The sequence below is a fragment of the Leptosomus discolor genome, chromosome 9, assembly GCF_034619465.1.
Source record: "Leptosomus discolor isolate bLepDis1 chromosome 9, bLepDis1.hap2, whole genome shotgun sequence".
NCBI classification, from domain to species: Eukaryota; Metazoa; Chordata; class Aves; order Leptosomiformes; family Leptosomidae; genus Leptosomus; species Leptosomus discolor.
Genome location: NC_141399.1, coordinates 31,175,814 through 31,195,775, shown reverse-complemented (window position 1 = coordinate 31,195,775; position 19,962 = coordinate 31,175,814). Strand labels below are relative to the sequence as shown.

The window sequence follows — 19,962 nt, the reverse complement described above, 5'->3', positions numbered from 1 at the left end:
GTGGTAACTACACATTTTGAGGTACAACTGTAAATATTTGTCTCAAACGTAGCACACATTGCATATTAAATGGTTTTAATATTTTTTGTCTTCCATAGTTTTAAACCTAGGCTTTTATTGATTTATGAGGTTGACAAGTTGTGCAAATCTGAATGTACAGTCTGAGATTTTTAGCATTTGAAACTTTGCACACGACATGGTATGTTACTTTAAGTATGCTGTCAAACTAGGCTCTTCATATATGTATAAATTACAGTAGAGAATTTTCTCTGACTGCAAGTTTAAATGAACTATATTGTATATGTACCTGTAAAAAAATGTGTTAAATCTATATTTAAAGATTAAAAACTTGTTAAATAAATTCGTATGAGAACGTGCAATTCTGTCCAAGGACACCTCTGGTATAATTCTACAGAAAAAAAAAAAAATTCTTACATTGGTTTTATTTGATTTCTTTGGAACAAGTATAACCTTCTCACATGCATTTTGATTTTAAAATAAGCGATTACCTTTTTGCTGGATGTAGTGGCAATGAAATTGGGAGAGACACCTTAGTGCTCATACAGATGTCTGAAATCGCAGCTATTGAAATCCTGCCCTAGCTCAGGGTGTCTCCATCACCAGCATCCCCTGCATCCCAGCACCAGGCAGTGCTGCCAGGAGGGACCTCTGGGCTGCTGGCCGTGGGGCCATGCTCATGGGTGGGTGCATGGGGGCTGTGCAGGCATCAACAGCCCTTTTGCAGGTGGTGTGGGGGGAGAGGTGGTCTTGGAGGCACATCTTACCAGGTGGGAGGGTGGAGACCCCTGTCAGTGGAGTTCTGCCTCTGGGGATGGGCTGTGGTCCTGTGCATGGTGTCTGCAACCTGGTAAAGCCTGTGGACGAGCTGCCCACCTCAGGCATCACAGGGTGCAGTTCCCAAAGGTCACACTGTTTCCCTGTGCGCCCCTGGAGATTTCCATGGAGGGAGTTACAAGACAAACCAGCACTGATCAGAGGTAAATGTCCCTTACTCTGGGATTATTCCTTTCCCTTGAAGTTGGGAACTTAATCAAGCCCACTGGAGGCAGCCTGGCACAGGACCTCTGCCCAGCATAGCCTTTCCCCAGGATGCCACCTCCCCTTCCCAGTGTCTTGCTGCCAGTGCCCACCCTGGGCATGGGGCAGACACCTCCCAGCAAGGTTTCTGCCACCTGCTCAGACCAGATGCTGGAGTATCCCACAGTGTCTGTACTCAGGGAACATCCCACAAGCTTGTTTGGGGAGGGCAAAGCACCATCTCCATCACCAGCAGCAGTGCCCATGGTTGCAGTCCCTAATTTAACATGATTAATATGGAGACCAGGACAGGTAATGAGCACTAAGCAGTTCTCTTTATAATCCTAACCAGGCTCTGCAGAAATCATTAGCGTACAGCTTGCCACCATGTTTAGGTCAGTTTTATACAGATTTAAGGTCATTTATACAGACAATTTTATGCTGTCCTAAAGCTGGAGAAGAATTTCCTGGTGCCCATGATCCATCTCAGCCTGGCTCACGTGAAAATGTCTGGCCAGAGTGCTGCGGGCACAGTGCTTTGTGTGTTCACTTCCCTCGTGGGCTCCTGCTACAGTGGCGGTGCTGGATGCTGATGCCCAAAGCACCCAGTGCCTGCCGGGTTCCCCTTGCCCACAGTGCCATGCGGCAGCCATGGGTAATGCTGGTGGCACATTGCCCCGGGGCATGTGTGAGCCATGCCCCAGCTCATCCACAACAGCCTCTACATTTGGGATTTGGGGACTTACACTACCTCAGCAGTGCCAGTGCATTCAGGAATGCAGCCATTGGTAATTGTAAGGGCTTTTTATTTCCTTATTAGCACATTTCCACTGCGTTCTCTCAACTTTTGCCTTCCAAGAGCAGAAATTAATTAATTTAGAAATGTTGATTGAAACGCATTGATTTCTGAAAAACACGTAGATTGCTGTGGTATCTCAACTAACCAGTCCATCCCCTGGCATGGTGTCACCTCCTGTGAGTTAGGTAAGCCTTGTGGTTTCCTTTATCCACTTCAGGTATTTGGAGACCCTGGTGTAGATGCCATATTTACCTGGCTTGGCACATTCCTCGCCCCAGCTGGTGATGCCCGTGAGAAACCAGGTGCCCTCAATCTCGGTGGTGTAGGGACCTCCACTGTCCCCCCCACAGGTGTCACTGCCCCCAGCTGAGAAGCCTGCACAGAACATGTTCTGCAGGATGGTGGTGGAGGTGCTCTTGAGGCAGGTTGGCCGGTCAACGAAGGGCACCTTGAGGATCTGGAGGATGGTGGCTGGCCGGCCGCGGAAGAGCATGCTGCCCCAGCCGCTCACTGTCCCCATGCCGTGCTTCAGCAGGGCGTTGGTGAACTCCCGGCTGCCGATGCAGATGGGGGTGACGTAGCTGTTGAAGCTAAGCGGCTGGTCCAGCTCCAGGAGGGCAATGTCGTTGTGGTGCTTGTCAATCATGGAGTTGTACGTGGGGTGGGGAAGGATTTTCACCACTTTACGCCGCTGCTCCGTGTTGTCTTCCTCGTTGATGTTGTATTCACCTGCAGAGACAAGTGTGGCTTGGGCTCCACAGCTGGACCAGTGACCATGACCTGACCATGCCATCCTGATGCGATACCACCCCAGCCAGGTGGTTGTAAAAGGATGAGCACTGCACACCCTCAGGCTGCTCCGAGCCTGGTGCTCGCAAGGCTGCTTGCTCCTTTTCAAACAGCATTGGAGGTTCCCCCACAGCAGCACCTGCTTGGTCCCTGTATCCGGCAGGACCTGAACCCACATACGTGACCCCAGACACGCACTGGCCAATCAAGTGACAAAGGTCCAGATGCTTTTGCCAAGGTTATTAGTAGTGTGTCTGTTTTGGGAATTTAGTACCTGCAAAGAGATGTAAGGGGATGCTGCTCTTGCATCAAAGGGGGGAAAGCTTCTAGAATTAATTTGTTTCAAATAAATCATTTTGTAAGCAAAAAGAAACTTGATCTTCCCTTTTTAAAAACCACACAGCCATGGGGCAGAGTGGGGTGCAGGGGACCACAAAATGCCACCCCCATGATGCCACAGGTGCCCCTGGGTGCTGCCTCGTGCTGCCTGCACGAGGCTCAGCTGCTGGCAATTGCAGGGTGCTGTTGGCAGCTTCAGGCTCCTGTGATTGAGTTGCTGGCAGCCTGTTACCTCCCTTCCTGACTTGTGTAACAGGTAGAGGGAAGGGAAAAATGTTCTGTGGTCTTGGGTTGGCGAATGGGCAGCATCTGGGTCTGTCCGTAGCTGAATTCCCTCTCCTGCCTGTGAACTGGCTGTGCTGAAGGCTGGAGAGCAGGATGATTTTTCCCGCTTGCTTTCTCGCAGCCCAAGAGGCGCAGGGTGTGTTTAACCCCTGCTGCAGTATTTCTACATGCTTCGCTGTAATCTCCAGAATATACGATCTCATCTAAACAGTATCTGCAGCACTGCTGGCCCTGGCAGTGTCCTGTGTCTGCTGCATCTCCCTGCGAGGAGCGTCACGGAGCCCAGCAAAAGAGGTGAGGCAGCTTTCTGCGTTCGTGTTAACGCTGGCGCCTGATAAAGGAGGGTTTGGTGGTTGGTGCTGCTGATGTGCTCTGTGAGGTTTGGTTTGTGGTTTTTTTTTTTTTTTGCAGCAGAGTGTGAATGTCAGCTTCCTTGCAGGCTGTGTTTCTACCGTGTAGATGCAAGACAGATGTAGGGGAGACTTTCAGAAGGTTCTTATGCTACGGCTACTTACTGTTGCTGGGGACCTGAAAATATGCTTCAGGGATGAAAGCAGAGAGGCAAAGAAGGACAGGGGAGAGGAATGCTTCTTCCACCTCTGCCATCAATTTTTGGGCCTCCCAGAATGCTATATACCAAGCTAAACATTTAGCATGAATGGACGTGAAGGAACCAGAGGTTGCCCATGCAGAGTACATGGTGCAGTCCCTGAAGCCCTACAAAATCATGTTTTGCTTTCTTGACTTGCTGCCTGTTCAAAATCCTGCCCTGGAAACCCAGCAGTGCTGCAGAGTGGTGTGAAGGTAGCATGAGGGGACTTGGCTGATAATGTATCCTAAATGGAGGGGGGTGTGACATGCAGGTGAGAGCCTGAAAGGAGAGGCAGATTGCATGCAGATGCAGCAAATGCAAAACCTCTGCCCAGGTGGAAACATGCTTTTCTGGGGGGAGACTGTTTTTGCACGGGGCATTTTGTTCTTTCTCATGTTAGTGGGTGCAAGGCTGGGCTTTGTGCTGGGCTTTCCAGCAAACTGCCTGAAAGTAGATAGCAAAAAACACTGTGTGCAAGCTGTGAGCCTCATCCTGCCAGCACTGGGCAGGTGGTGCTCAGCCCCATGGCACTCAGTCTCCAGGGTCCAGCCAAGGCACACCCAGGAGCTTGGCCGTGTTGACACGAAAGATGAAGATGCAGCTGGAGCCCTCTTGATGAGCTTGTTTCTGGAGATATAAACTCAGTGCTTCAAGGCTCAGGTAGAATGTAATTTTTTGTTGCTAATACATTTCGTATGTTTAAACAGAAAGTGTGATTCTTCCATGCCTCCTCTCAGTGCTGCTGGTAGCAATTACTAGCCATATTGGTGTTCTCCTCCTGTATCTAGCAGTGTAACTCTCCTATGTAAGATATTCATACAAGGGGGAAAAAAATAATTTGGGGAAGCTGATTCTGCCACAGCTGTGAAATGTGGCACCATGATGCTTGCCAAGGCCCCACGCTGAGTTACCAGCAGGCTGCCTAGCAGGCAGTCTAGAATAGCTGGCTACCAAGAGTCGGGGGAGGGGACGGGGGACAGGGGGGGATGACGACCGTTATTCAAGCAGAGATACATTTGTTTTGTAAAGTAGCAGCATCACTTGCTGTGCAGTCTGGCCACGCTGCCCCTGCTTAACTTGCCAGAGCCCCTGCTGTAAAAGCACACTTTCCCACATGGCAGCCTGGTTTCTCTGCTTCAATCCGTAAATTCTGTTTACTTCTAAAGAAGTTAGGAGAAAAAGTAGTCATCATCTCCTTGCAAGGAGTTAGTCAGCTTACTGCCGCCCCTCTTGCACCAGCTACACGAATCCATTCTCTGAGAGTTGTGTGAAAACTTAGTGTGACCCCCAGGAAGAGCAGAAATCCCTAGTGAGATCCCACACGGCCAGCAGAGATAAAAATCCATCACACCAGCTCATGAAGCAGCATCTTAACTGGAGCCCACTGGGCTTCTAAGCAGCCTGGGGTTCTCTTTGGCTCAGGTGAGATGATTGCCTGTGGTCAGGTTGAGCTGGGTTTGCAACACAGTCCAGCACCTCTGTGGCTTTGGGACCGAGGCCAGACCCAGCTCACTGCTGCCACCAGAGGTGGTGGTACCTGCAGAGACCAGGCTGCCAAAATGCTGCAATCTGGGGCCTTGGTGCCCTAAAGCAAGCTGTGCTGCATTACTGCCCATCATGGTGGTGTGGGTCCCAGGGTTCTGTGCAATGCCTTGTGCCTGGCCAGTTGCAAGCCCTGTCCCACATCCCTTGCCTGCGCCAGCCCGATGCCACCCCAGGTCCTCACCTGCCACAGCAGTGACGTTGTCGCCTGGCTGCAGGCAGTGTGCTGCTGTCACTACCCATTTCTCATTGATGATGGACCCGCCGCAGAAGCCCACGCCATGGCTATCCACCAGATAAACCTGTGGGAGCAGAAAGAAATCACATCCGTGGGTTTGTGTAAATCGGTGGGGAAGAAGAGTGGGAGGCAGGGGTTTTGTTTGGCCATAGGACAGTCTGTGTTTAGGTCATACAGACCCGGTGCTGCCAGAGATGCTGCTCCTTGGGGTGCCCCTGCCCCTCCATCCCCCACTCTGTTGCAGAGGGTGGCCAACACCGCCCTGCACGTGCATAAGTGCGCCGTTGCACTTCTCCCTTTGCTGCCTGGCTGGGGGAGCAGACAGCCCTGAACATAAATCTCAGCACATAACTCAGAGCATCCGAAATACAAGCACTTCCACATGTACCTCCTAAAAGTGGTTTGCCAGTGACTAGATGTTAACAAGTTAACTAGGGACAAAATCTTAACTACACATTTCATTTGGGCATCTAACTGCCTTAGCATTTATGCGGCAGAAGCCAGGACATCCCTTATGCTTAAACCTCTAATTAAATTGATAAGCTGACTCAATGGACTGTGATTAAAAGAAAGATTTCTTTATACTTCACCCATTTTGTCCCTTTCACGTGACATGGCTCTATCTACTCACCGTCTGTCTGCCTCGTACTTTCCACGTGTTTACTCATTTGATGCCTCGTTAGACAGCTGGCTGCATTTTAAGGGGCTCAGTATCCATAACGAAGAGGACAAAGCTCGCCTTTGGTGATGAGGAGGAGTGTCCACAGCCATCGCCCCAATGTCCCATGTGGTCTCTGCCCCAGCTGTGCCTGCCCGTGGCCCCCAGTGCTGCCCAGCCGCAGGAGGTCAGTGCAGGCTGCTGGTGGCAGCTGCCGCCGTGGAGCCTGGTGCCCACGCTTGCCTGTGGGTGTGGGACTGCCCGTGGAGCAGCCAGAGACAAGGCAGTGACATGGTTTGTAAGGCACTTCACTGGGATCTGAGCCCCATGACTACCCCAAATCCCCGGGGGCAGGTAGCACCTCTCCTGACTGCTGCCTGAACCCCTCCAGGCTGAGCATCTTCGTCTGCCAGCTGGCAAAAGGGCAACTAGATTTTTTTTGGAGGGTGCCTGGTGAGGTAAAGGTCTCCATGAGTGCAGCCAACTAGCCAGACCTGGTGGGCTTGTAGCATGTGAATTTACTTTCTTTATGGATACTGATTTCTCACATTTAACTTCCTGGTTCTCCTCTTGACCCTCTGTGAATGCATGGTGGGTGCCTGGATCGCCTATGATCTGTCCCACAAAAGGCTGTGCCAGAAAGGTCTGTGCGGCTAGGGCAGCAGGATGGCCGCTTCCTTTCAGGCACAAGACAGGACCTCCCAACAAACCTCCTGCTGCTCCTTCTGGTGACTGTGTATGTCCCCAACACATTACTGGCTTTTTTAGCTCTGAAGTGGAGGGCAGATGCCTACTCCTGACCTATCTGTATACACCCTATTCACTGCTTCGCTCCCTCAGCGGATGTAGAGGGATCAGCTGATCTGTGCCAATGGGCATTTGCATCCCTGTGGGGGCAACTTTTCATTGACATCACCAGTGTCAACCTGTGCCAGAGCTTGCAACAGAAAGAGTTTTGCTGTTCCTAAAACCTCATCTGAATTTATTATTTTGCACTCTCGGCCACTGAGATTTCTGCACTCACTGAAGCCAGAGTAGAATTTAAGGGCAGCAGATGATTTTGAAAAAGATCCAAGCTAGGAGCTAACTTTCCTCTTAACAGCAATTTAGAAGTATTTGCAGCGCGGTGGGCTGGAGGAGGTTCCTTTGCAGCCTTCCCTTGTCTGTGATGTCACTTTTGGTGAGGTAGATATGACTAGCATGTGCAAGTTGGATAAAGAAAGAGTGGCTGGATTTAGATGAATGTCATACAAGGACAGTTCCTTTGTTGGTATAAATTATCGTGGATCTGTTGAAACTGATAGAGCCAAAAAATGAGCTGTGTTCTTCCTTGCAAAACTGTGCCTTGCAAAGCTCCCTTCCCTCAGTCTTCAGCTCAGTGTTGGTAAATTCATGGACTACAGGGGAATCTGTTGCTATAGCTCAAAACTGAATCCTTTGTGTGCTGCCACATAAAGCTGCTGTGACTCTGACTTCCAGCTTTTTTGCCAGGGTAGACCCCCAGCCAGGCAAGTTTTGTTGCTATGGCATAAAACTCTGTACAGAAAGCAGCTGTGTTCTTGTTAGACTTGAGATCTATGGCTAAGGTAACCACAGGGAGGGCTTTGGGTATGCAATGATCCTGCATTCAGAAGGAAATTAATAGACAGAGTAATTGCTGGGATTACAGGAGAGCTGCAGAAATAGCCAGTACCTGCCAAGGCACCTCGCCTCTCATGCTGTCTGATCCACCAACAACCCGGGTGCCCGTCTTAATTATCGGTGTGATTTTCGTGGTGGCGGCGGTACTGGTTTCCGTGGTGTTGTCGAGCAGCTCATCATGAGCATCATTGTGGTCATCGAAGGTGATATTCCAGTGCTCAAAGGTGTTTATGGCTCGGGTGAGCTTGCTCTTCGCTTCAGGAGCTGTGATCTTCCCACAGGGATATGGCACTGGGAGGGGAACAGTCACGGTTATGACTGGCTGCACTTCATGCTGAGAGTTACAGTGATCGAAGGGTCAGGCGAGGAGGCAAATGCTGCCTTGTCTCAGCACCCTGTTTTGGGACCGACATGGGAGATACAGGGCCATGGGCCAACCGTGCGTTCTCTGTGCAAACACATTCCTGTGCCTTTTGGCCGCAGGGCAGGTAATATGTAAGAGCAGCAAAAGCACAAATTGTTTCTGGGCTTTAGAAATGACATCTGAACAGCTTCTAAAAAGAATAAAGCTTGTGAGAGAGAGTGCACCTCTGACGGGGCGGTGGGGCTGTGCCTTTATTTCACGGGACACTGAGGTGCATACCTGAGAGGCTTGCTGTGGTAGGCAGCCGGGCACTTGGCTGACATTTCCACAGCAAGTAACTCCAGTACAATAAAAGTCCAGCTGGGAGAGGGCAGGAAATAATATCTGCCAATTGAACAGCTAATCCTGCTTGGCACCAAGGTGAGGAAAACATTAATAAACTCTTTTTAGAGTTGTAGATTTTCCCTGTTAATGAAGATCTCATCTGTAGGCTCATTTCAGATGAGCTCTTCCCATTTCTCTCCTACGCAGTGTGTGAAAAATTCCTGCTGATAGTGGCAGTCAAAATAGTAAACAGCATCAAGTATTGTCTTTCATCTGAAAAGCTTTTGACAGCACTGTGCAAACAAACATTAGTGTAAAATCAGATGTAAGTGTGGCCTACTGAGATTTCTTTTTTTTTTTTTTTTTTTTTTTTTTTTAACCAGTCCACTTTAGGAACAGGGCTTAAATAAGTGTTGAGTGATGGAAAGTACTACCTGTGAGGTTAGGCTAGGAAATGAAGGTTTCGGAGCCAACAAAAGATAAGCTTTTGCAGGAAGGGCAATTACCCAACCTGAAAGGCGATCTTGTTGCTAACAGTAAAACTTTCTGGTCCAGTGAAAGTGATATAGCATGTTGGGCAACACAGGCCTGAAGCTCTTAATGATCTCCATTAACAGATGGACTCCCAGCCTAAGATATTTCCTACACTGATTGCTAAAAGTTGGCATTTTCAGGAGCTCAAAGTGTTTCTGACTGTAGTTATCAGACCTTCAAAAACTAATTCACCTGTGCTTAGGTGTGCAAATCCGTTACTCTCAGGTAGAGAGTTAGAACTATGACCATGTCAAATGCTGAATTGACCTTAGATGGCAAAATATTTCTGTACTCTATCTCCTCTTTCCTCTGCCAGATGTGTTTCTGAGATGTTCGTGCCAGTTGCTGTGTTGCAGTGGGTTGGGTTTGCATGTGTCGGTGTAGTTTGAGATATTTTACAGCCCAGGAGTGGTATAAAGTCAGGGAATATAACAAGAACCAGTTTTTCTTTAGTCCCTTATGAAGTTACAACCTCAAGCAATGCATTTACCCTCCACTCCACTCCACTTAGTATCACAGCTCAACGACTGAGTCTAGTTGCTGTTGAGGGTCTTTGTGTGCAGACACACACTGTTGGGAGGACAGCACCACCACAACTTGTTTCCACCCAACTCAGGTAATTATAAGGCACTGCGTGACGTCCAGCCATGAAACTGGCCATCAAGGGGATTTACAGTAAGAAAGATTGTCTTTTATTCTGAAAAACCCCACAGTATCCTCAATATAGAATCAGTAACTAAATAGTAGCTCCTATTGGAAGAACATGGGAGTGAGCTTTGGCTGACTGGACAGCAGTGATGCCAGTGTGAATGCTGGTGTAGCTGAACACCACGTTTCTGCCTCCATAAAACTACTGATCCATATTGGGAAATATAAGATGTCTGCAAGTAGGAGAGGCACCTGTGCAAGCAGCCATCTGAAATGAGCATTTGCCTTATGAACAAATTCCTGGACAACTACCCTCCTTCTCCACCCAGCTATACTAAAAAGAAAGGGTGTTTAAATTGCAACCTTCAAGTCTGACCCCATGTCTGCCGTTGGGAAAGTGCAGGGTCAGGCTCTTTACATTTGCTAAGCAGGAAAACAAGGCTGGTTTCCAACAGGATACTGCATTTCTGTGAGATTCATATATCTAAATACAGCACAAGACCTCAGAAACTTTCACCCAAATCTCTTAAAAACACTTCAAAAGTTAACCTGCAGGTTCACAGGACTTTCCATCTTCATGAAGTCTATAGCCAGCGGCACAGGAACATACAACTTTCTGTGGTGGGTCATGCCTGCAAAAGTGTTTGCAGCCTCCATTTTTAATAGCACAAGTGAAGTCTGAAAGAAATCAAAATGAAACTGTGAAAGCTCTTTTGAAATATGAGTGGTCAGAGATTTGTTGTGACTTGGGCCTTTGGACTCGGCCTATAACCCACTCTGGATTATGGAAAATGCATGCTTGTTTGCAAGGAGAGCATCCTTCTTTCAAATCACATCCCTGCTTGTAATGAAGGAGCGCTGGGCACCTCCTTGAGAACGCAGGTTGAAGAATGGCCCTATGAGAGCCCTGGCGCAGCCTCTTGCCTCCAACAGCTGTGTTCTGTCTGAAATTTGGCAGCCTGACTGTAAAGGGCTCCTGCAAATATTTGGTTACGAGCCACGTGATTTCCCCACCGTCATGTTGCTTTTCCCCCACTAATGCTTACGGCAATCCAGCCCTGGTGTGGATGCTAGCGGAGAACACTGTGTGTCAAATGGAAGTAAACTCAAACTCTGAACCTTTGTCCTGGGATTATCGCTGGGCTCTGAATTTAAAACCTCAAGCAAAGCCATATGTTCTTCCTGACATACCAGTAAATCATTGCAGCTTGACATGGAAGACCCATTTCAGAAGGATGTTTGATGAAACAAGTCCCAGCCTGAGGCATGGCAAGATTCCTATGACTTGAGTGTGTCTTCTCCCACCCCACCTCACACTCCTCTGTGGTGGGAACACCATCTCTTGGAGGTGGGAAACCACTAATCCGCAGATGCCCTTTTAATTCTCAGTGAGTTTTCAAATGAATTTGCAGCAGATTAACTCCACTCCTACTTCCTCAAGGACACCTCCCTTCCTGTAGCCATTTTAATGCCATCATTTACTATTTTTACAGAGCTCCTTTTCACGCCTCACTTCTAGCTCTATTTTTGTTCCTGTCTCACTTCCATGAGAAATCTGCAATGAGGCGCTTTAAATTTGGTGCAGCTTTGAAATGCTCTTTTTAACGTACACTCCTCTCTTGCTAGAGCAGAAGCACAACTAGAAAGAGAATCTTTTATTAGTGCAGTGAGTCTAGCATATTATGCGAGTCGCGCAGCTCCTGATTATATTATAAATATAAGAGCTGAATATCCCTCTTGCTGAAATTATCAGCTGTTTGGTTTTCATAAACTCTTCAACCCATCAGGAAAATATTTGCCTTTTGTTTGCCTTCAGAATCAAGGTTGCTGTTGATAATTATAATTATGAATTTAGCAGAGTGTCATTGAGAGAAGGTTGCGATAATCCTGCCCTGCTCAGCACCTGCTGCCCAGCCTGGCATGAGAAATGGAGAGGAGGAGTGAGAGCATGAGGGCCCCATTGGGGTTGGTGGAAAACTGTTGCTTTCAGCAGGTGAGCATGTTGTCCCTGATTGACAAGCAGCCCCGGAAAGGCTTGTGCTGGGGAGATAAAGGAAGGTCTCTCCATCAACATTTGCACTGGCAGCTGCAGCGTGCTGAACAAAAGACCTTGAGCCTGAGTCTCTGTTGAACCCTGAGTAAGAGCAGGCATCTCGGAGCTCAGCAGAGGCAAGGACAGGAGAGGACAGAGACCTCTGCTCCTGTATCCCCAAGCATGTCCCCCTGTAATCCCATTGCCAACAGGCTGAATTTGCACATTCATGCAGTGCCTTACAGCAAGGCAAAATGTGTCCGAAAAAGCCCTCTATTAGGATGATACTCAACGTCCACTTTGATCCTGTAGGATTTCAAGTAGGGCAGAACAACAACAGGGTACGTACCTATCTCACAGTTTCTGCCTTCGTACCCAGCTGGGCACCAGCACACATAGGAACTTACTGCATCCTTGCAAATGGCTCCATTTTTGCATGGATTTGGGTCGCACTGATCCCCATCTTGGAGAGAAGACAGGAGAATTACGAACACAAGTGTCAACCATGGCTGGTGCCAAGCAAGCACTGGAGCCTTGCTCTGTGCAAGCCTCCTCTTAAAGACGAGAAAGAGACTGCACACCTTCCTTCTTGGTAACGGAAAATAAGTCACATTCTGGCATCCAAGTGCACAACAGGCAATGTCAGTGATGGCATAACATCAGCAGCAGTGCTTTACCTAGAGTCCTAATTATGTACCCTGTCCCATGTGGGTACTTCTCATTTCAGCAGAACTCCTCTTCAGTCTCCTTCCTGCATCATCTCAACAGGACTTCCTGTCTTGGCTAAGTTAGACAGACAAAGTTAGATGTTTTCCTTCCTCAAGAGTGGTTAGGATTTCATAATCTGAATAATTTTAACCCTACTGTCTGTTCTCTGAAGGTTTGGGCCTGTTTATTGGATCTCTCTGTATTAGGATTGAGAATCTCGGTCATTGCTCTTTCTTTCTAAGTCTTGTACTACTATTAGCTGGTCTAGATTTTTTTGGGGGTTGTATTTTTTACATATCAGGGCTTTTATTTTCACAGTTGCCTACAGCTAAGAAGCTGAGGCTTTAATAAAAATGCCAGTGTTGCAAAATTAGTGATCTTTGGAAGAGTAAGTCAGTGATGTTAAATTACAGGGAAGCGTGCTTTGAAATGGTAATGCAAAGCCAACTAGGAAGGGGAATGTCTTGATGCATTTGTGTCCTGCCAGCAAGCGTGGCTCTTTGTGGTGCTTTCAGGAATGGGCTGGAACACGAAAGGTGGATTGCAAACAGGGACAAAGTGGTTTTGTCTTGTCTAAGGCAGGGTATTGGGTTTTACATGCAAGGCATGAGTTGCGGCTGTTGTTGCCACCTGGTGAGGGCAATTGGGGCTTGGTACCACTTGGGTGCTGTGCAAAGGGTGAGCTCCTGTGGGCTGCACGTGTTGGGAACAGCAGCTTGTAAGCTGAACAGTAAATCAGGCACTTTGGATGACAGGAATATATGGCATTCATTATTTTTGAAGAGCTAATTGGTTACAGTGTCAGGGAAACAAATGCACAGTTGAGTTTCATCAGTTGTTTTTTCAGAGGACCATCCTACAATGCAAATGTAACTTTTTTATTTTATAGTCTGGAATGAATAATCTGAATTATTTAAGGCTTTTTAGTGAGATGTTCTGGGCGCTTCGCCAATCTACAAAGCAGTTAATTTATTGAAATGTTCTTAAAATTAGTTTCAGATGTTTTAGTGGGCATTGAAATCTTTTTGGTAAGGGATTGAAGAGTCATGGGGTTGGAGGCTGAAAGGGAAAAAAAGGATGGTGGAAAGAAAATGGTTGAGAAGCAAGGGTTTGGGACCACTGGTGTGAATTGCAAACAGCTGTTTGCTATGATCACGTTGAGGAATTCGTGTTGTGTTTGCACAAGGTTGTGCCTTATCTGGGGATCTGTGCTTGAGGACAGAGTATTTGCTGTTTGCTGAAGGGGTGTTAATTACTGTTGTGTGTTTTACTCTACCAGTGCTGAAACTAGAAGCCCAGAGTGTGACCTGGGTTCAATGGATGCAGTGGTCTGTGTGATCTGGTTTTGTTCTGTGAGGTTTTTGAAGTTTGTTCAAAAAAACCTGCTTGAACAAAGAAATATTGTGGGGGATTTTTTTAGCACTTGCAATTTGTATACCAACAGGACAGGCACAGACTGGGTGGCTGCAGGATTTAGGGTGCATAACTCCGACTAGCTCTGTCATAACACAGTTTTGGAATGCTGGAATACATTTGTTTCCATAAACATCTGCTACTTATGCACTGAGAGATTAATATTATGCATTTGAAGATGAAGAAAGCAGCTCTTACCAATGTATGTTTTCCAAAACTCCATCTGCAAAGGAGAGGAAAAAAAAAAAATTCCTTTGATTTCTAATTTCTGGGCCCTACCTGACTGAAGTAGTAAAGGGATGACTCCAAAGCTAAAACAAAAGACTTGCAGGAAGACAACTACCTCTGCAATCCCAATGGTGACCAACGAACCTTTAAAGCAGTTCCTCAGGCCAACTGATGGATCACAATTGAGAATAAAACACAATAGATGCTGCAGTTGGCCCCTGCAGGTTTTTCCCTTGCTGTTTACTCCTTCTTCCCCCTCTGTGCATCCTCACCTGAAAGGCTTGTAAAGGTGTGGACTGGGGGGAACCAGGTGTGGCCGTTTTGCAGCAGCAATACTCACTGTTTTCTCTGTGTTTTCAAACACTTCTCGGGCTTCTTCAAAGCTGCATTTTTCTTCTATGCATTCTCTCTCAAGGTTTCCAGGAATAACCTCTTCCAGTCTGTTTGAATTGGCACGCTTTTGCCTGCTCAGAACCAAGCTTGCCTCTTTGTTCTCGATGAAGACTGCAATTTGAAGAGGAATAGGGGCTAGAGTGGAGCACACGTCATTGTGTGATGCAGCTGGGATGGGTTGTCAAGGCTCTTTCTCAGAGAAAGCAATCCGTTTTCATGTGTTCAACCCCCCCATTGCCCCATGGCCTGGGACATTTCAGGAGTGTTATTATCTACTTGAGGTTTCTTTGGTGTCTAACTTAAGTGCAATGCAGAGGATCAAAACTGGAGAACCAAGAGTCAAAGTAGTTGATAGACAGAAATGACTGATGGTGAGAAGGTGAGTAGAAGTGCTGAAGTTTGATGCTTAAAATACCCTAAAGCAGATGGTGTGAGTATCTCCTATCATAAATACACAGACCAGAATAAGCTATTTAAGAGGGAAAACAATAGGCTTTTTCATGCTGCTGCTTCGTGAGGTCTTGTTTGGACACAGAAATTGTCCTGCTTTAAGTGTCTCTGCCTGTTTTGGCTGTGAAAGGCCATTTGCCTCTGCAAGAAGCTGCGGCCGTTGGAAGCCACAGGCCGTTTATTTCTCTCCCTGCTCCTCACCCTTGCCCATGCACCTGGGTACTGCGGTTTCCTGCCAGCAGGAGAGGTGATATGAGCCCTCCTCATCCTCTGGGCACGGTCACATCAACGAGGTGGTGTGCATCTGCCTTCAACTTGCTGGATGAGCTCCTGGGCAGAAACCACCAGCAGAGAGCTGCTGCTGCTGCAGAGACCCTCAGTCTAGATGGGATGTCTGCAGTGGCCATCAGCCTTCCTATGGTGGCTGCCTGGTGAAGGGTACAAGGACATATCCCATCACGGTGTCACTATGAATGGTCTCCTGGCAGGGCCATGTGTCGCATTGGCAAAGTCAGCAGCAGCAGCCTCCTCCTGGCAGATGTCCGTCAGGGTTTGCTCCTGACCCACTTCTCGGAGATTCCTGCCTCTGCTGAGCACTCCTTCCCCATCCCAGTGCTCTAAAAAAGACGTTATTCAGCCAGAGGAGCTTCCTGCTTTGCCTCCCCAGTCTCTCTTCTCTCTCCACCCTCCCTTAGTGTTAGCTGCCAATGTCCCTTTTTGTCACCAGATGGCATGGTAGAGCAGCTCTTCTTGGAGCTGCTGATGGCCACCCTGGACATAGACCCTTATCTGGGGACTCTGTGCTGGAAAGGGTTCAGGTACTTGTGGGCCTGGCCCCTCTGAGGGTTAAGGAGGGCATGAGCTCAGCCAGGTGGGCAGTGGGGAGAGTGAGGGGCAAGTACCAGCTGCACGTTCCTTCTCATGGCTAACCTCCGCTCTCAATCTGGAGCAGATCCCAGCCTCTCTGAACCTGCAGAAGATTGGTTTTGTTGAACTCTCGTGAGCCCCAGGCAGGCTGCTCTGATTTACACCATGCCCCTGACGGTGTAACCAGCCCTTCATCTAAAGATCTCTTTGCAAGAGACTGAACTAATTGTTTTTGCAATGCTTTTAATCATTTTTCAGTAAGCTTGCACCTCTGCCTTCTTCATGCTAGTGTATTTTTGGTTAAAAATGAAAAGGAGTGTATTCAAATCCTGACCTTAATCTATTGTTTGGCAGTAGATACTGATAGGTAAAGCACTTACCTCTGAAGAAGCCAGGCTTGACTCAAACACTGCAGCCCCCATAGGGTGGCCGGTCATCTCCCAGCTGCAGCATTGCTGTTTACGTGTGGGACATGAACATACACCCCCAAGCAAGCTTCTCCTTGCTGGAGAAGACCCGCCGCCTTGTCCCCATGGCATGGGCTACAGCCTCCAGCTTGTCCCCAAGCTGGGCAGAAAAGGGTCAGGTGAGAATTGTGGAGCAGCCTTCCTTGGTTTTGTAACCCTTTTGGGCTCTCCATGTGCTTAGTGCCTGGGGAACCCGATGTGGGCGCAGCCACACACTGCCCTGAGTGAAGTGAGGCAGCTGTGTTAGACCTACTCCTTCATCTCTTCCCGGTGGGATGTGCCAGGCACCTGCCATTAACCCATTTAATGGAGAGAACTCATTTTAATGAATGCAGCTTTCCCTCCCTCAGATCCCTCTAGGCTCTCTTGGTTGCTTACTGATCCCACATGCTGCTTTACAAGTAAAACTTGATTTGAATTGAAGGTTGCAGGCCCCATGGGGTCCCAGGCATGGTAATCACCCTGGCTGGAAACCATCCTCACACCAAGAATGTACTCACACGTGACTTACCAACTTCTGAATCAGTATCTGAGAGAGTGAGATGGGTCTCTGGGCCAAGGGGCTGTAGGGGCAGACCTGCCCTGCCAGCTGAGTACAGTACCTTCTAAGAGGAACACCTAGGTGGGTGGTGGTACCAATATGAAGTTCTGCTTGCTTTTCACTGCTAAGCAAATACTTTGGAAAGAGGCTGGGTTTTTTTAACCTGTTACATGCAATGTTTTAATGCAAGAAGAAAGGCCAGCCTTGCACCAAACAAATACTCGTGCTGGATGTGAATCAGCCTCTGCTGGAACTGTTGCTGCTACAGATAAATCAAGCAACAGCCTGCATTACTATGTGTGATTGCCCACATCCATCAACTACTCTATCTTGTCTACAATTTTGGCTGCATCTTACAGTCTTTGTTAAATTCACGCTGGGTTTGGCTTTAAACAGTTTTTGCAGTGGCAAGTCCAATGACTGTTTTACAGATGTGAGTACTTGTTTGTACTCCAGGACAAAGCAGCGGCACACACAGAGGTGTGGATGTTACTCCACCAGTGACACTCTCTCCTCTTTTCCCTTCTCTGTGCGGGTGCGTGCATTCTAAAATGGCTGAATCAAGCTCTGAAAGCTTAAAAGCTGCAAAAATTTAAGAAAAATCCCATTCTTAAAATTAATCCCTGTGACACATTCTGTGTAAAATCAGCATAAAAACTATTATTTCACTCCCAAGGAAAGAACTAGAGCTTTAAAGACAGGAGCTATGAAACGCAGCAATCCCTCTGAGCTCTCGTCTCTTATGAGACTGCACAAGCTGTTTCACTGTCAGGTGACAAACTGTCCCTTCACCTGTGCCAGTAATGCTCTGCACCCAGAAGTGAAGAACTTGTGAAGTCTTAAATGAACCCACCTGTACGTTCGGCACCAAGGCAAGCTCCCAGAAGACAAATGGAGAGTACGACGGGGATATTTGCCATCTTCTTCCCGCTGCCCAAACCTCTCACTAAAAAATTGTTCATGTGGTGGAGCTCAGTCAACAGTTCCAAAGTGCAAGTGCTTGTTTATTTACCCTGGGTAACCCTTTAATTTAAGGTCCCCAGATGCGCCATTGCTGAAGCTTGAAATGGCAGCATGGGTGTTAATGGAGGGGACATGTCCACATATAAGAAACCTGCTAGGTAGCTGCAGCCCTTGGGCTCATCTTCTGCCCTGTATGGTATTACTGCCATGTTTGCGAGTTAACCATGGCACAAGAACAAATTAATTCAGCTTCAGTGAACCTCTTTAAAGCACTGGATTTCCCACTCCTATCCAGGTGATGTTGTTGGCCATATAAAAGTCCACAGCAGCATCTTCAAAGGCCTCATTGTGATCCATGTTCCATCCAAAAGAGCCGGCACATTTCCCTTGAAGATGATCCTACAGATGGTGTTTCCTCTCGAGGACCAGGTGCCCTTGGAGCAGAGCGATGTCAGCCAGCATGGTCTCACGTGGATTATCTAATTTAAAAAGTGAGGCTATGGGTCCATTATCTAGATCTGCTGGGGCAAACCCTGGAAACACATGGAGTTTCCTAGGTCCTGTACTTGAGGCCACAGGAAGGAGCCTGCTACTTGGTGGCTTGGACAGTGGGCTGATGTAGGGATATGCTGATAAAATGCCAGCTCTGGAGCAGAGAGTGTGCATGCTTCTGGCTGCAGGGCAGCCGTTGCCCAGGGCAGGTTTGCAGACTGGTCCTGATCCACACTTGCCAAAGAGCAGACTGAAAGGGAGGGAACATGGGCGAAATAAAATAGGAAAAAAAGCAGGTTTTCATACAGAAAAGAAAGAGTGGGTTTTCATATGAAACTATTCGTATTTAATGGTGGGTTACTTACAACTTTTAAAACCCATTTCTTCCCTTCTGACTTTCCCTTAGTAGGAAGACCTATTTCAAGGTGAGTAATTGCTTTTGGGAAAATACTGAATATTGTAAAAAAATAAAAATAAAAAATGCTACATTCACTTCTGGAAAGGTCAAAAAATCCACGACACACCCGCACCCTTCCTTGAGGAGTTGTAGGGAAAGTAGGCTGAAATCATTCATCCCACGCTGGGGAGGGCTTGAGGGCTTTCTGCCAATGACCTGTTCCTCAAAACCTGCTTCCCAGTTTCTGCTTCTACCCCCCCGCTCCCCTGTGCACAAGGCAGAACTGAAATCCATTATTGCACCCATGTACATCTGAGGCTTGCGGTGCTCTGCCCGACAACAAAAAGGTCTCGGATAGAGGCATTTTAAAGCAGAATTCCATTTCTGAGTGTGTTGTTTGTGCTATTGCCTTTTGGTATTGGCTTAGCTCCAATACTATGCTTAAGAGCAGCAGCAAGAGGCTAGCAGGCTCCGATGGCTTGTTAAAGCAGAAGAGCTAGAAGAGGGGAGCTGGCAGGTTTCACTAGTTCCCAGCAAAGCAAGATGGATGGATATTCTGCTGTTGTCAATGCAAGGGAGTCCCACAGCATGTTTGGTGGTGCCGTGAGTGCTCACAAACAGCTAATGCCGTCTGGTGAGACACAGAGTACGTACTGTGTTGGATGTGCCTTGAGTCTTGCAGGCAGGAGAGCTACCAGTCGCGTTGAGGCCGTAATAGCCCTTGGGTAGTTGTTACTGTGTTTGCTTGTGCTTATGAACCATAAATTCTGTGCACTCAGTCCAAAAAATTAAAAATGTTCCTTTGTGCAGCAAATGGGAGAGACATTTATGGTTGCATGGGCATTTGAAGTTACTTTTGTATGTAGAAAGGACCAATCGGCTGCAGGTAAACATGAGATGCTGAATGTGAGTTACAGCCTTGTGAGATCCATGTTGCCTAGGTGGAACAAATCCTTTATTTTCCCTTTCTTGAGCAAACAAAAGGTCCTGAAACGTATAATTCATCTTGTTTCTTCTTGCTCCATTTGAAATCATCTTTATTCATCACTGACAGTCGCTTTTGTTATCAAATTTCTGTGGTACATAAATGAGTTAGGATGAGGTAATCTGCTGTTGATGTAAATTGAATGCAAAGTGAAGAAGGTAATGATCATCTCTCATTTTCTGTGCATAAGAAAATGTAAATGTGAGAAAACAAATTGAGCTAAAGTGCTGAAACA

The 19,962-nt window shown here is 47.5% G+C and overlaps 1 protein-coding gene across 1 annotated transcript; it reads right to left on the bottom strand.

The window, feature by feature from the left end:
* Window positions 1–2,018: 2,018 nt before the first annotated feature.
* On the bottom strand, window positions 2,019–17,828 carry F9 (coagulation factor IX). Its single transcript, XM_009959544.2, has 8 exons — window positions 17,744–17,828; window positions 14,513–14,676; window positions 14,143–14,167; window positions 12,173–12,286; window positions 10,341–10,469; window positions 7,974–8,212; window positions 5,569–5,686; window positions 2,019–2,566 (listed from the first exon to the last, which is right to left on the bottom strand). The coding sequence occupies exons 1-8, from the start codon at window positions 17,808–17,810 to the stop codon at window positions 2,019–2,021; spliced, it is 1,404 nt and encodes a 467-aa protein (XP_009957846.2). The 5' UTR covers window positions 17,811–17,828.
* Window positions 17,829–19,962: the final 2,134 nt, after the last annotated feature.